Source organism: Gadus morhua, chromosome 5 (genome assembly GCF_902167405.1).
Source record: "Gadus morhua chromosome 5, gadMor3.0, whole genome shotgun sequence".
Lineage (NCBI taxonomy): Eukaryota > Metazoa > Chordata > Actinopteri > Gadiformes > Gadidae > Gadus > Gadus morhua.
This window is the reverse complement of record NC_044052.1, coordinates 1,364,165-1,381,280: the sequence shown is the minus strand read 5'-3', so window position 1 is coordinate 1,381,280 and position 17,116 is coordinate 1,364,165. Positions and strand designations below refer to the sequence as shown.

The following is a 17,116-nucleotide window of genomic DNA, read 5'->3' as shown; positions in this document are numbered from 1 at the left end:
TGACCTTGAGCACAAATGTTTGAAGGACCATAAGGGAAAATAAGGAAAAGTGTGTGTGTATATATATACACATATATACACACAGGCACAAAGTAGCTCCATGTTGCAATGAATTATATGAATGGAACATAGCAATGTTGTCTGCGCCATACATGATTGCTATTAATGACCCAAACATAACTCTCCATATAATCCATTTAATATATATATTTCCCTCAAGCCATATTGATTTTGTATACGTCTCAAATAATCTTCTGTCAATGTTCTTATTGCCAACTCCATACACTGTGAGACAATAAAGCAGTGCCTATAGAGGTCTAAACCGTGTCCTTGTTATGCTTTACTAATGAGACATGCTTTAGGAATGAGAAAAAACACTCAGGGACCAAAACACTTATCATACAAAAATATGATAGAATTATTGTTCTATTTCATCTGTCTATTTCCTAAATAATATATCTAAAACGGGTTTGTATGCATGCATGAAGATCCCTCAATTGGAGTATGACTTAATTATAAATACTGAGCTTGTGCTAGATAATATTTGGTCGAAAACAAGATAAGTACCAATGAAATATGTCTTTCTATCTAGAAAGAGACAGATAGATCAGTAGATCTTGCTCCTTTTAAGGGAGAGTGATTGACAAGGTTGTAGCACCCCCTGACCTTACCCTGATCCTCTGGCGCCCTCCCCCCATATAAAAAAATATAAATATTAATAACAATTCCACTCACACTTGTGTTATATTGGTTAAAGGTGTCATTGCATCATTTCTCATTGATTTTGCAGTGGTCACTAATGGCAATGAGACCCTCAGAGTCGGTTTTGGTGAACAAAAAATATCAAAAAATATTCATGGCATGCAAATGTCTCACCTCTGATTGCCAAGACCAGAGGCCTATATATTTTGTATTTGAACTGCAACAGTGTTCTCGAGGAGACTACGCTCAGAGCAGCTGGAACCGACCAACAGCAAGAGGAAGGAGGAAAACGTGCTGAAACAAAATTTGTTATTTTTTCTTTCTATCGGCCATGTTTGATTGTGTTGTGTTGGTTATTGAACTGTTAACCAGCGAACTTGGGTTATGTTTATCAGCGTTACTATAGAGATCATGACGATAGCTAATGCAACGGGGGTCCGGGCGTGTGCGGGACCGAACCGCGCTGCCTGTATGACCACTGTTGAAGGCCTAAACACACCGGCGCCGACTGGCCGCGCTATGGTTCGCCAGGCAACCCCCAACTAGGCCAACCCGGTATCACGCGATTGCGTGCTCATGCGCACGAACGTTAATCTATTGAAGCGTGTTCCAGAGTACGATTATGGAGTTAGAATCATGCCAAAACCCCGCACACACGCAAAACGTGTTTTGCTCACGCATAATGATTCACACGCACACAAAACGTGTTTTACTCACGCACAATGATTCACACACACGCTCATTGTGGTTTGCAAATACAAAACATCATTCACAAACTAATGCATTTTGCTTCAGAAACAAATACAGTATGTTTTACATAAAGTACAAAAAAAAATCCTTCAAGTACATAAAAAAATTTCACAAGTACGGAACACGAAAGCCACGTGACAAATAAATGTCCTGTGATTCACACTACACAACAGCAGGTGGCGCTGTTGAGTCAGTTTAAAGGCCCACTATGCAACTTCGGGCATTTCTTGGCTGTTTTCTTGGTTTTGGCACGCACATTTCTCTACACAGCGCCCCCTACAGCTTCGTAGTAGATATTTCACAACACTGTCGTAACAACTCGTTGACGACCCTTCCCCATGCACTTCTACGCGAGCTATGTGCATTTGTTTTCAAAGAAGCCGGCGAATGCGTGGAGCCATGTCCGAAGTAGATGTTCATAAAGTGTAGGCAAGGTTATACATTTTTAAAAAGGTGTATTTGTATTGCAATAAACATAAATCCATCCTTTTTTATAGTTGACGGGGAGAATGTATATCCTAGATTATAATTGTTATATCTTAGGTTGAACAGAACAATCAGTGTAAGAGGTTTGGCCAACATAATAATCTAAATAAACAAGAACCTGGATTCGGGGATTCAGTCTGTATCTGGGGGACGAGATGGACGAACAGCAAAACACCCATGGAAACAAAGGTGTTTATATGGTTGCAACCAAGCAAGCTAGAAACATACAGGGCTCACAACAAAACAGTCGAGAAAACAATTTTTACAGGGCTCACAACAAAATGGTTGAGCAAACACATTTGTACAGAGACTATCAACATCAAGAATACCACGAAGACAAAGTTCACCCAAAGGTACTTTCAATTTCAAAAGCAACACGGCCGAGTCGGCGTCTGATTTGCAGTCTTCTTTTTCTTTCAGTTCACGCTATTCCTGAAAAGCTTGCTCAACGTTTACTCGTGTCTGGCCTCTCTGTCGGTCAGTCTCCCTTTTCTCTTCTTCTGTTCCTCCGACATTGGGTTTCTCTGTCTCTTTTTAGTCGGCTGATCTATGATGAATATAACAATCCCTTAGTTACTTGTGTTTATATCGAGCCGGTTCCGCGTTTGGGGGTCTGTGCCGTAAAGCACCAACGCCCGGAGTTCAGAACTTTCAACGCTCCAACGCGTGACGCTTAGCCACGATAGCCAATCAGCGTGGAGCTTGACCCGACATCACCGACAGAGAGTAGTGACCCTTGCACAGAAGCATACGGCCGACATCTTTCTTTATTCTGGTGGTGGAAATAGTAACATAGTTACGCCATTAAATGCGTTTATGGAAACATTTTTAGCGAGAAATGTGCATTTTACTTTCATAATGTTCGCTCGGTGAATGTGAAGGATGTTTGGTTTGATAGTTATGACGAAGAGTGAACGCTCCGTTCACTTGCATGGACAGAATCTGGTTGCTAAGCAACCTCAACGTCTTGGCGGACTATTTCTCTGCTGATCAACACTACGAATGCTGGAAACACACCAGACACACCATGTGAAGTTATTTAACCCGATTATCGTTATTTATGAGTCCTTAGCCCAAGTGAAGGAGTTCAAGTACCTCGGGGTCTTGTTCTCGAGTGAGGGTACTATGGAGCGTGAGATTGGCCGGAGAATCGGAGCAGCGGGGGCGGTATTGCGTTCGCTTTACCGCACCGTTGTTACGAAAAGAGAGCTGAGCCGCAAGGCAAAGCTCTCGATCTACCGGTCGATCTTCGTTCCTATCCTCACCTATGGTCATGAGGGTTGGGTGATGGCCGAAAGGACGAGATCGCGGGTACAAGCGGCCGAGATGAGTTTTCTCAGAAGGGTGGCTGGCGTCTCGGGATAGGGTGAGAAGCTCAGTCATCCGTGAGGAACTCGGATTAGAGCCGCTCCTCCTTTACTTAGAAAGGAGTCAGCTGAGGTGGTTCGGGCATCTGGCAAGGATGCCCACTGGGCGCCTCCATTGGGAGGTGTTTCAGGCACGTCCATTGGGGAGGAGACCTCGGGGAAGACCCTGGACTAGGTGGAGAGATTATATCTCAACACTGGCCTGGGAACGCCCCGGGATCCCCCCGTCAGAGCTGGTCAATGTGGCCCGGGAAAGGGAAGTCTGGAGCCCCCTGCTTGAGCTGCTCCCCCCGCGACCCGACCCCGGATAAACGGATGACGAGGAGATGAGATGAGATCGTTATTTATATCCGAGATTATTTAATCTAACCCGATCTAAACTCTATCATGCACCCAAACACGGCGGCGTTTGGGTTTCCTACCTCGGACTCTAGCGCAGCCACAGGCGCGTTGAACCATTTTTGTGACACACAATGATCAAGCGTCAGGTTAGGCGCGTTACTCGCGTTATCCAACGCGGGTGCCATGTTTGGGTGTGTGTCTGTGCCGTAAAGCATTTTCGAAACTACAATCTGACTACATTTTCGAGGATACTTCCGCTGCGTCACATCCGGATTGTGTCGGTCCGAACAGATCAAGTTGCATATGCGCTTTTTCACTGGAGAGGCGACATGGGTAAATGACACACCCACCAATCGACCCAGAAATGGATGCAGAACCATCAGCATAACTCTCAACCTGCATACTTAATGTAATTTTGGCTAAAAAAGTTGCATAGTGGGCCTTTAAGTTTAAGTTTTTTGACGCAATTAACGCATGAGTAGAATGATCTGCCCCGTGCATCCCACCCGCTCTGTAGGCTACTACAGTCACTTTAACGTTGTGGCTTTCCGATGATCAGAGTAGCTGACTAACCACGGACCTATAACTGCTGCAAGTCAAGAAACTCATTTTAAGAATGCAAGGCAGAAAAGTCCCTGGTACTGCTTTTAACCAGATCCTGTTCTTCTCTACACGCACATGCTCAGCATAATCGTATGCAATGTTCACTGAAGTAAAACCCTTTGAGTAAACTGTTCAACAAAATAACTCGTCCCACCACAGCCCGTGTTCTAATAAAGACAATCTACTTTTTATGAGGATTTCTTTATTTCCTGAAAGCACAAAGTCATTCATATTGGGTATGTTTTTAGAGCAGGGAACAGTATCCCAGTTTCCACCTCACCCACCTTTAACTTATGTTCCAAAATTTGGATCTCCAAAGCATCCTTTTGCATCTTTTGAATTGTTACAATTGCATGAAGGTTGGTGAGGGCATCTGGTTCAAGTAGCCTAGGGCGATGACGCCATCAGTAACTGGAAGAAGATGATTAGACAGTGAAATGATTACTTGAGCCAGAATATTGCCCCATCTAATTTGTAACGTGCTGTGTTGCGTGTACATATTTAATTATTTTGAATAACCAACCTCTTATAAAGGCATTTCTATCCTGGAGGGTGAGGGGGGGGGGTCAGAGGAGCTCCCCCCAGGGATGCCCTCAGCCACAGGACGCATACTCTGTTCGCTGAGGGCCATCCCCTCAGCCTCTGTGAGGGCTGCAGAGGTGGACCCCCTCCAGTCTTCCGGGCCTCTGCTTTTTTTAGATTTGCTAACATGGAGGAAAATGTTACCCTAAAATTCAGTAAGCACTATTTTGAAGACATGTATATATATATATATATATATATATATATGTAATGCATTTGGCCTAGGTGTAGCCTTCTAATATTTCTAAATCCTATTAACTATTGGCAGTGTTGGGGTGGCTGGGAAATGTACTACTTACATTTACTGCTTAAATATAGGCCCATCACATGTTGAAAATAGCTGTTAAATTAGGTAGAGCAGGCAAAACAGCACAATTGATTTGATTTCAATTAAACATTAGTTTACATTTTTGAACTATATTTTTGTACTTCATCTTCATTTGCTGCCAAGTCCTCTTGGGGCAACTTGGGGTTGCGTAAATTGACACACACACATACACACAATATACATATTGAATGAGTGGAAGATATTAAACTATCCTCTTATTTTATTTTACTAATTTATTTTACACAGGCATTGACTTGTTCAGCTATTTCATGCCAAACAATCTCTCGCGCTCTCGCTGCCGCGAGAGCGCGAGTTGGCGCTCTCGCTCTAGCAGGGGTAACTGCTCGGCATAGGCGTTCATTAGAATTTCCAATTCCGTGGGAAAAAGTAAGTGGATCTCCGCTTTTGGTCCATGTTTGATCATGTTATCAGAGATCCATTGATGCTGGCTCTTTATAGTCAACAGGCACGCCCTCAACCCAGCGTGAACACACCCCGAGTTGATTAAGCCAACGCTGATCGCCTGTTCTGAAACCGAAAACCCAGAGTTGCTTTTCAACCCAGAACTCTGAGTCAACCAACTCAGAGCGCAGGATTAAACTCAGAGTATGTTAAACCAGCTACCTGAAACAGGCCTCTGGTGCGACCGGTCATGACGTAATAATGTTGATGTGAAGTTACATGAGCTGAGTATTGTGTTTTATTTTGAAAATTGACCGGATGCTCTATGGCTTTTACTTTTCACTTCCTGCCCGGCTCGACCTGCTCTGTCGAAATTGACGCGGTTTAGCAGCGGCTCGCGACAAAAATAGAATTGAGGCCTAAATACACCGGCGCCGAAGCGGCGCGTAAAAAAGTCTGCCCCCATTATTCCGGGTGTACTAGCCCACACTGGCACCGACTAGCTGCGCGGCAGCATTCCGCGCCGCGCCGCCCAACTAGTTTTCGAGCCAATGTTCTATTCCCTAGCGTCGCCGCCCCTGAAAAAGCGCTTTGTAAAAGCGGGTTTGTACATCCCGGGTCCCTTATGCCGCTTTTCCACTGCATGGTACCAGCTCGACACGACTCGACTCGACTCGACTCAGCTCGCCTTTTTTGCGTTTCCACCGCGAAAACATGGTATCTGGTACCTGAAGTGGCTGCTTTTTCTAGTACCGCCTCGCTCTAGGTTCCAAGCGGCTGAGCCGATGCTAAAAGGTGACGTCGGCAGACGGCCGGCCACTGATTGGCCAGAGAGTGTGACGAAGTCACGAGAGCGACATGGCAACCATGCTGGTAACAGCCATAGCAGCGCCGCAGCCAACATATTCCACTTCTTCAACATGCCAGCTAATAATACGAACACGAATACCATCGCATCGATGTTCTCCATTGTTGTTATGTGGGTTCTGTCCATGTGTGGGTTACGTAGGTGTTGTTTGGGTCGCGTACAAAAATACGTCACGGCCCTTTCGCGCAGCCGACCCCGCCCACGTCCCGGAGGTACTATTTGCGGTGGAAAAGGACCCGCGCTGCTACCGTGTCGAGTCGTGTCGAGTCGTGTCGTGTCGAGTCGAGCTACATGTGCGGTGGAAAAGCGGCATTAGGCACTTCCATATCTACCCCTCACCGCTGGATGTCGCCCTCTTTCGTTTGTGAGGAACAATTCCGAGAATGCACGATGAGAGACTGGTCGTCGAGGTGGAAAAATATGTCTAATTCTAGGACCAAAGTTCCCGTCATTACAAAGACAACTCCAAAAAGGACATTGCCTGGCGAGCCATAGCTCTGGAGATTGGCTCTTCAGGTGAGAAATCAACAATGGTGGACTAAGTACCCAAACCATTAACCATAATGGGAAATAGACAAAATTAAGTCACACATAATCACACCATGTAGGTAGAAACCAGATTACTTGTAATATATATATTTTTATTTAAGGCAAGGCAACTTCATTTATATAGCACTTTTAATACATGAAGCAGACTCAAAGTGCTTCACATAGAAATACAATAAATATACAATACAATAAAATAGATAGGCTAAGTAAAAGGAAACACAGGCAAAGTTAATGCCTTGTCATGTATTAACTGTCTCTCTGGGTTTAAGGAAAAATAACATTAAGTGTCTCGAGCACTCAAATAAAATAGACTGGCTACTGAGTCCAGCACAGCAATAACATCACTGTATTTATCCAGAGGGATAAAATATATGCGTATATATATATATATATATATATATATATATATATATATATATATATGCAAAAGAGTATACCAGAGAGTGATATAACTAAATTATAGGTCATCATGGCTATAGGTTACACCATACGGTTCTGCCATTGCACACTTCCTAGTGGCGAATTGAAATATTGGCGGTGCCTCTGCACGGAGCTCCTGGACCAGATTGTGGTATACCCCCTGTTCTTGTCTCCGTTCATTGATGGGGTGCACCCAAACCCTTCGTCTTCTCCTTGCCCGCTTACGGCGCAGCAGAAGAAGGGAAACCACCCGCAACAATTGTTCTGTTGAAATAAAAAACTCAATAAAATGTGAAATAACTTGTGTTCAATTAAAATGGATAACTACTGGATGCATACAGGTAAATGTGTGGCTATGTTAAGGCTATATAGATGGATAGATAGATAGCTACCTTATTGGTCCCAATGGGGACCAATAAAGTCATGTTTCCATCCAGCAATCCAGTAGCTCAATACAATAAATACACACAATAACAATTGGCCTGAAAAGGTGACTGCACTACAGTGTTAATTTTGTCAGCTATTTTAGATTTAGTCTTAGTCTTTGACGAAAATGCTTAGTATATTTAGTCACATTTTAGTGTTTTCCTTTGTAGTTTTAGTCTAGTTTTAGTCAACGAAAAGTCCTTACATTTTAGTCAACTTTTAGTCAAAATGTTTTCTCTTTTTAAACTAGTTCAATTAGGCTAACCCTATATAGGCTATATGGACACCTGCTAAGTTGTTCCACTCAAATAGAGTACTAAAGTGAAAACGTTACGTTGTCCTGGCAACCGGATTTTCAGTTCTAAACAACCAAACGAGAGATGGCGTTCTCCATTGCTTCCATGTGTTGTTTCTTTCAAAATTAAAATAAATCAATTTCAAGTGGTGAAAATCACTACCAATCGAAAAATGTCGAGGCGTTCATGTATTCCCCTGGGGCAGGGATGGGCAACTGGCGGCCCACGGGCCGCATGCGGCCCGCGACCCGCGGGCATGCGGCCCGCGACCCGCATGCCCACTCAGCCCGCACATAAAAAAAAAAAAATATATATATATTATAATAATAATAATAATTGATCGAGTTTCAGAAAACTCGTTCAAGAAAGATGAGAAGAATTCATAGAATTCAAAGGCAAACCCATGCGTCTAGTTTGCTTAGAAGCGATATCAGTCATTAAAGATATCCACTTAAGTCGCCACTACAACTACTACAACTGCTTGTTGGGTTTGAGTTCATTGAGTTGTTGCACTTAATGTTGGGCCACTGTTTTCCAGTTTTTTGACTTCATTGAATGATGATGTATGTGAGCCCTTTGCACTGAAAAAAATACTGACCATTCATGTGGCTGTTTGAGCATGGAAAACATGAAATTAATGTATGTTGGTTCAATTAACATACCGTACATAGGTTATGATTCTGGACGATTTTTTAGGTAGTGGTCATCGCCAAAATGCACCAGAATACAGGAAATCATCTACCAAATTCAAAATTATGTAGCTTCTCTCAGCTCACGTTTAGTTGAAGTGTGCAGTCATGTGGCCCTCCGATGGTTATGATAAAAAATGTGGCCCTCTTTATCATGAAAGTTGCCCATCCCTGCCCTGGGGTATTAAAAGGAAAAGTTTGTAAACGTTAGTTTAGTTTAGTTTTTTTTTTAATATGAAGACAATCTATTCTCAATATTACTTACATCACTGGTAAAGCAAACTCACAAATCAATTCGCAAAAAGATTGTTCCTTTTCTATAAAAGGTTTGTGTCAGTGTTAATTTCGTTAACGAAAAATATGACGAAGAATGTTCGTCAACGACCTTTTTTCCGTGACTAAGACGAGACGTTGACGAGCTAAAAATAGATCTGTGATAATAAAAACGATGACAAAATGTGATTTTGTTTTCGTTGACGAGACGAGACAGGACGAAAATGTTATTGGTGTGCTATTTGGACATTCAAAATGCACGATATTTTCCAATCAGTGCACTCCCGTAAGGTTCTTATGCAACTGTTCACTCCTCCAGTAAATAGGACGGACCTTAGCTACGACTTGGCAACGGGAGGTATGGTCCACTCAGCTATGAGCTAACGTTATGCATTGCACATGATTCGAAATTCTTCCCAGCTTTTATTCCACAGATACTAGGGTCTATAGCATATAACCGCGTTGTCTGATTACAGTTTAATTCATTTTTCACAATTTACCGGCTCTCGTTTTGAAGAAAATCGTTGCGCCATTCGTTTCAATGGGAATCGCCACGGTCTATACTTCAACATAAGGTGGACTTTGAAATTCGTCCCAGCCTTTATACCCAAGATACTATAGGGTTTATAGCATATAACCGCGTTTTCTGATTACAGTTTAATGCATTTTTTACAATTTACCAGCTATCGTTTTGAAGGCTGAACAGACAAGAGTACTAAAGTGTGAGGTCACGTTTCGAGAGCAACAGATTTTCGGTTCTACACAAACCAAATTAACAAGGGGAAATCCTATGCCACACAAACCAGTGTTAATTTTGTCAGCTATTTTAGATTTAGTCTTAGTCTTTTGATGAAAATGCTTAGTATATTTAGTCACATTTTAGTCATTGTTTTCCTTTGTAGTTTTAGTCTAGTTTTAGTCGACGAAAAGTCCTTACATTTTAGTCAACTTTTAGTCAAAATGTTTTCTCTTTTTAAACTAGTTCAATTAGGCTAACCCTATATAGGCTATATGGACACCTGCTAAGTTGTTCCACTCAAATAGAGTACTAAAGTGAAAACGTTACGTTGTCCTGGCAACCGGATTTTCAGTTCTAAACAACCAAACGAGAGATGGCGTTCTCCATTGCTTCCATGTGTTGTTTCTTTCAAAATTAAAATAAATCAATTTCAAGAGGTGAAAATCACTACCAATCGAAAAATGTCGAGGCATTCATGTATTCCCCTGGGGTATTAAAAGGAAAAGTTTGTAAACGTTAGTTTAGTTTAGTTTTTTTTTTAATATGAAGACAATCTATTCTCAATATTACTTACATCATTGGTAAAGCAAACTCACAAATCAATTCGCAAAAAGATTGTTCCTTTTCTATAAAAGGTTTGTGTGGCATAGGATTTCCCCTTGTTAATTTGGTTTGTGTAGAACCGAAAATCTGTTGCTCTCGAAACGTGACCTCACACTTTAGTACTCTTGTCTGTTCAGCCTTCAAAACGATAGCTGGTAAATTGTGAAAAATGCATTAAACTGTAATCAGAAAACGCGGTTATATGCTATAAACCCTATAGTATCTTGGGTATAAAGGCTGGGACGAATTTCAAAGTCCACCTTATGTTGAAGTATAGACCGTGGCGATTTCCATTGAAACGAATGGCGTGGTGATTTTCTTCAAAACGAGAGCCGGTAAATTGTGGAAAATGAATTAAACTGTAATCAGACAACGCGGTTATATGCTATAGACCCTAGTATCTGTGGAATAAAAGCTGGGAAGAATTTCGAATCATGTACAATGCATAACGTTAGCTCATAGCTGAGTGGACCATACCTCCCGTTGCCAAGTCGTAGCTAAGGTCCGTCCTATTTACTGGAGGAGTGAACAGTTGCATAAGAACCTTACGGGAGTGTACTGATTGGAAAATATCGTGCATTTTGAATGTCCAAATAGCACACCAATAACATTTTCGTCCTGTCTCGTCTCGTCAACGAAAACAAAATGACATTTCGTCATCGTTTTTATTATCACAGATCTATTTTAGCTCGTCAACGTCTCATCTTAGTCACGGAAAAAAGGTTGTTGACGAACATTTTTCGTCATATTTTTCGTTAACGAAATGAACACTGCTGCACTATATAGGCTACTAAAAAGGCTTAATAGAAGGTCCTGCACTTATTGAGATTATTGATGCAGTAGATGAATAATTGCAAAATATAAAATAAATAAGAAATGACAGCAAATAAAACGATAAAGTGCCCTACAAACTAAGTTGGTAGTCTTTACATACTTTCACTGCACAGATTATACATTTTTCAAATTATTCAGCCAAAAATATAGAAAATAAATAAACTAGATTACCATAGGCTACTCACTCATTGCGTTTCGTCTCTTTGTTGCGGTTGATTGACAGGTGACTTCCTGCTTTTATACTGCAGCGCGGCCGTCGCGCCTCCTCCTGTTGGTGCTAGGGGCGGCTTTTGACGCGCGTAAAATGCGCACCGCTGCGCTGCGGCGCCGGTGTATTTAGGCCTTCAGGCCTTTTAAGCGTGAGCGTCATCACTGGCGAGCCGTCTCGTTATCACCAGGAGAGTGAACGCACCTCAAAATTTGGCCCGAGTTGCTGAACGGAAGCAGAATCATAACAGCGTCATGAGGTGTCGTTCACGCGCACATTCCAACGTCGCCAAAATGTTTTCCCCATAATGTCCAGCAATGCGAACGCGCCATTTCTTCCATACACGTGACCACACCGTTCTATAGTCACGTGACCACGCCGTTCTGTAATCACGTGACCACACCGTTCTATTATCACGTGAATTGCGTGAAGCGATCACGTGAGCCAGACTTAGTTGATCTGGGACACATTAACAGATACTGGGGTTTCTTCTGATTAACTGTTTATAATACAGAGGTATCACTTTATGTCCGTTGCTGCCGTGTCAATTTAATCTCTAGAGTTTCGCATTGTTTGGGGTGTGACCCGTCACTAATCTGAGGTCTAATCTGCTGTTGACCACCATGAGGCTGGTGATCCTGGAGGACTACGACCTGGCCAGTGAGTGGGCCGCCAAGTACATCCGGAACAGAATCATCACGTTCAGACCCACAGCCCAAAGGTACTTCACCCTGGGCCTGCCCACAGGTGAGGGACACAGACACACAAACACTGCTGGCATGCTATCTTTCTATCAGTCTATCTTGTCTATCTTGTCTGTCTGTCTGTCTGTCTGTCTGTCTGTCTGTCTGTCTGTCTGTCTGTCTGTCTGTCTCGCTCTCTCACTCTCTCTATACACAGATTAAATAAAACTATGTTGGTATTATATAACGGAATTGCATGATGCCATCTTTCTTCATGAAATAATGCAATGGAAGGAGGCATTCGTTGAATGACCAGCATGACAATAATCTATAAGCCTACACATCATTTGATGTAACAAATATAAATGTGTCAATCATGTCATGTGTTTTTTTTAATTATGGCATTTTATTTTAGGAAGCACTCCATATGCCTGTTATAAAAAGTTAATTGAATATCACAAGAGTGGGGATCTTTCTTTTAAATATGTGAAAACCTTCAACATGGATGAATATGTGGGTGAGTAATTGCCTTCTTCTGTGTCATCCATGTGTAACATAAAAATATAACATTGCCTACACATCAACATTTGCTATTTAATTTAAATTAAACTTGCGTCCAGATGTTCGTTATGTTACATTTGAATCAAACTGCAGTAAAATGAATGCATTTGTACTGCCATCTAGTGTGTAGAAGATAATAATAATAATAATAATAATAATAATAATAATAATAATAATAATAATAAATGAAATTTATATAGCGCTTAATATGGTACTCTAAGACGCTTAGATGGTTAACATGCACCCCTCTGTAGGCCTGCCCCGCGCCCACCCTGAGAGCTACCACTCATACATGTGGAATAACTTCTTCAAGCATGTTGACATTGACCCGGCAAATGCTCACATCTTGGATGGAAATGCACAAGACCTTGAAGCAGAATGTGCTGTCTTTGAGAAAGACATTGCTGACGCCGGAGGAATAGATTTATTTGTAGGAGGTTGGTAGTGCTCTTTATTTGTTGGTCAGTGTTTACAACATGTACACAGCAGAGATGGTTAAATTAAAGTATTAGGTTAGAGATGGTCAGAAAATTGTGACGTTTAGGTATGAGAGATGGATGATGGTTGAGTTAAAGTTTGAGGTGTTAAGGAAGGTGAAAGAGTTAGAGATTGTTCAATTTAGTTATTATGCTAGAGATGATGGGTGTTGGTGTTGGGCAAGAGAATGGTTAGGTGAAGGTATTTGGTTAGAGATGGTTCAGTTTAGGCAGAGATTGGTTTAATTTGGTGCTACCCACCAGCTGTCAGTCTTTCCATTTAACCACGCTCTATATTGTGTTGAACTGTGTTTTCTTGGTCTGTTAAAATCTTTAACCATTCATGCATGTATTATGTGGGCAATCCATGCAATCATGGATATAGCATTTCATTATTTTAGAAGTTATTGGATTTGCAATAATGTATGCTATGAATATATGTGCTAATGCTCCTTTTAGCTGTATTATTATGCTAATAGAGGCCTTAGGTTTATTTTATGGTAAGAATTTGATTTCCCTTTTTCTGTGTATTCTATGAATACCTTTTTTTTTTTTTTTTTTTGAGTATCTGTTATTTTGTCCAGGCATTGGCCCGGACGGCCACATAGCCTTCAATGAGCCGGGTTCAAGCCTTGTATCGAGGACCAGAGTGAAGACCCTGGCCAAGGACACCATAGTGGCCAACGCTCGCTTCTTCGGGCATGATCTCTCCAAGGTGCCCACCATGGCACTAACTGTCGGGGTTGGGACTGTCATGGATTCCCGAGAGGTGAATCTCTTATTCTTCCACCATCTAAATTTACCCAAACACCGAATTGAATCTAAATGCTATCCAAATATGGAGCTTGAATCTTCGGGTGACATATTTGGATTTGGTAATTATTTAAAGTTGCAATTTATAAGATTGAGCCCCTCCCACTTAGTTGGAGAATTTCAGAATTAAAACTACTCTATTACTGGCTGTGCCACTGTGTGATGTGAAGTAGCGTAGCTGGGCTGGCTGGGTGGTGGGGGGTGTTTGGGAGTGAAGATGGTACGATTCTTGTGAACAAACTGGGAGGTACGGGCTAGCTCAGTATTTATTTCGAGAACATATCAGTTGTACGATGTGATTTTATGACTAGGAAATTTCATAAGATGGTACTTTATAAATCCCAGAAATATATAATGTCGTTGTCAAGGAATTTTAAGGAATTCTATGAATTTTAAGATGCCAAGTGGTGCTTTAGATGTCACATTTGTACTTCCTTGTTGCTCAGGTGATGATTGTAATCACGGGTGCTCACAAAGCTTTTGCGCTGTACAAAGCCATCGAGGACGGGGTGAACCACATGTGGACGGTCTCAGCCTTCCAGCAGCATCCACGCACCATCTTTGTCTGCGACGAGGACGCCACACTGGAGCTGCGCGTCAAAACCGTCAAGTACTTTAAAGGTGAGACTGAAACATTATGCCTCGTTTTCACTGTTTGGTTCGGTGCGGCTTGGTCGAGTAGTGAAGGTGCGGTTTGGCGCAGCTCAGTTACGGCTCGCTTCTCACCGCGTTTCCCTACCCTTATGGTAGGGAAATGCCTGCTACTAAGTCCAAGGGAAAAGAAGAACGCGACACAATGAACAAAGAGCAGAGGTGTCAAAAGAATTCACATTCATTACTCAAGTAGAAGTATAGATACTAGCGTTTTAAAATACTTCTGTAGAAGTTGAAGTATCAACTCAAGCTTTTTACTTAAGTAAAAGTATAGAAGTACTGGTTTCAAAACTACTTAAAGTATTAAAGTCAGAGTAATGCAAGGGGGAAAAAATGCCATTACGGACAAAAGCTTAGGCCGTGAAGGCCTATAGAATTACAATCAGCTTTTTTGCCAAGTATGCTCACACATACAAGGAATTTGGTCTCTGCATTTATCCCATCCGTGAATTAGTGACACACACAGCACACCTCTATAGCACACTGCCCCACTTCCCCCAAAAAAACATTTTTCTAAAGGCCATCTAATGACTATAATGCTAATGTTGAGAAATTGGGGTGCACCTGTTTCAGACACATTTATGCCCATTGAAAATGAATGCATATTAGTACAATGCAAAAACATTAAAGAACCATATATGTGTACTACTGAGCATTAAAATGTGTTTCATGGAGCGGAAGATATGATGACTAGTTCCCTATAAGTATTGGAATGGTGCAATAAGTCAAACTTCAGAGGCATGTTATCAAAAGCCTTTATTGGGAATGTAAATGTATGTATCCAAGCTTAGCTGCAGGAATTTAACATGTAACGAGTAAGAACTTGGCGAACTGGGACACACCATTACAAATCAGCAGTGCCCAGCTGACGGTGCTAACCAAACTTTTGCTAGTGATTAAGCATTTCCTGAAAAAAAACCACAATATCTACACCAGCATCTACATCAGTTATGCACAGACCATGCAACAAAGAGTTACCAATAGGCTTTAAATTACTCTTATAACATTAACCTCACTACATAACACACCCTCATTACATAACAATACCCTCACTACATTACGTTACCCTCATTATATTATCCTCATTACATTACCCTCAGTAAGGTGACCTGATGGGGAAGTGGTCTTCTTCTAATGGATAGATTTATTTATTGTTGGGTCAGATTATTTACCTTGGTACAGGATATATATATACCAAGTTTAATTTTGAAGGTATTTGTAATAGTTTAATTCATACTGCAGCATAGGTGAATAATTGATTTTGATTCGTCAATAATGTTCCATAGGAGTGCATTATCTAAGGAAAAAAACAAGAGGGTGTCTCGTTATTGGACATTCATCATGTGTGACAGGGCTTGTGATGAGGCTGCCACGGCCAAACAACATTATATTCCAATAATGGGACACAACAGAATATTTTATTTTGCTTTTACCAACAATGATTAAATATTACTTAATGTAATTTAAAATATCCTTCCGGGGCACTCAAAATATTGGTTTGCGTTGGCTAGGAAACATCTCGTTAATTTGCCCAAGATGCTGCCATGACCAGCAGACTAACTTTGGATGGATGTTTTAACTTTTTATAATGATGAATTAAAATGTTTGAGCAATTCATTTAGAGAAACATAATTGTACTCGACTAATTCATGATGTTTGAGGTTGTATCAGGCCCTTTTGGTAGGCCTATGTGTCTGTTTCTGTGAAATTTCCTCATATTATTATATTCACCTTCTACATTTTCTCCTTGATTCTTACCAGGTTTAATGCATGTTCATAATAAACTTGTGGACCCAGTGCTTACCATGAAGAACGATTTGTCTTGAAGTGAAAGTGATGAATAAATACCAACCAAAATGTTGAAAAGGAAAGAAGAACCATATCCAGAAATTCTTCAAGCAACCACGATTGTCCCCTTTACCTTCAATAATGACTGTTTGGTTTAAGATAGTATTTGGCAAATTTGCCTGAAAAGCATTTTAATGTTTACATAAAATGAAAATCGGTCACAAAAAAATGTGTTTGTACTTGTAAGTTTTAGTATTTCTTATTCTGATTCAAGTCAACAGTTGTTAATTGTACTTACGGTTTTTCAAAAGTTACAAGGTCGAAAGGCATTTGTCATCAAACCACTCTAGTGAATATTCCATAGTAAAGGTTTATTTTTTCTTTGCATAAAAACATTGCAATACAAGATATACTTGTTCAACAAAGTTACTGATGGGATAGAATCAAATACTCTTTTATTTTTTTCGTATCTGAGCAGAACCAGAATGTGTGCGAATGGCTTAAAAATAAAAAATTCAGGTTTTGCGTAATGCTATTAAGAAATGCCTTTAATCATTTTGTTGCAAAATTCAAAATGGCTTGTTTTAAATACGGTGTAAAAGTATATATTAGTGCTGGCAGTTTAAGGCGTCATTAACGACGTTAACACAAACCAATTTAACGGCGTTAATTTT

At 41.0% G+C, this 17,116-nt stretch overlaps 1 protein-coding gene and 1 long non-coding RNA gene across 3 annotated transcripts; one reads left to right on the top strand and one right to left on the bottom strand.

Annotated features, from left to right (window-relative positions):
- Positions 1-7,090: 7,090 nt before the first annotated feature.
- LOC115543920 (uncharacterized) lies at positions 7,091-11,836 on the bottom strand. The gene is made up of 3 exons (XR_003976775.1): positions 11,445-11,836; positions 8,898-8,986; positions 7,091-7,663 (listed from the first exon to the last, which is right to left on the bottom strand). It is a non-coding gene; the product is annotated as an uncharacterized LOC115543920 (long non-coding RNA).
- Positions 11,837-11,875: 39 nt separating this feature from the next.
- On the top strand, positions 11,876-16,981 carry LOC115543919 (glucosamine-6-phosphate isomerase 2). Of its 2 annotated transcripts, XM_030356600.1 has the most exons (6): positions 11,877-12,214; positions 12,566-12,667; positions 12,966-13,148; positions 13,772-13,956; positions 14,447-14,621; positions 16,416-16,981. In XM_030356600.1, the coding sequence occupies exons 1-6, from the start codon at positions 12,091-12,093 to the stop codon at positions 16,478-16,480; spliced, it is 834 nt and encodes a 277-aa protein (XP_030212460.1). In that variant the 5' UTR covers positions 11,877-12,090; the 3' UTR covers positions 16,481-16,981. The 2 variants fall into 2 exon arrangements, with proteins under 2 accessions (XP_030212461.1, XP_030212460.1); XM_030356601.1 differs by lacking the exon at positions 12,566-12,667 and having other exon boundaries at positions 11,876-12,214.
- The last annotated feature ends 135 nt before the right edge of the window (positions 16,982-17,116 follow it).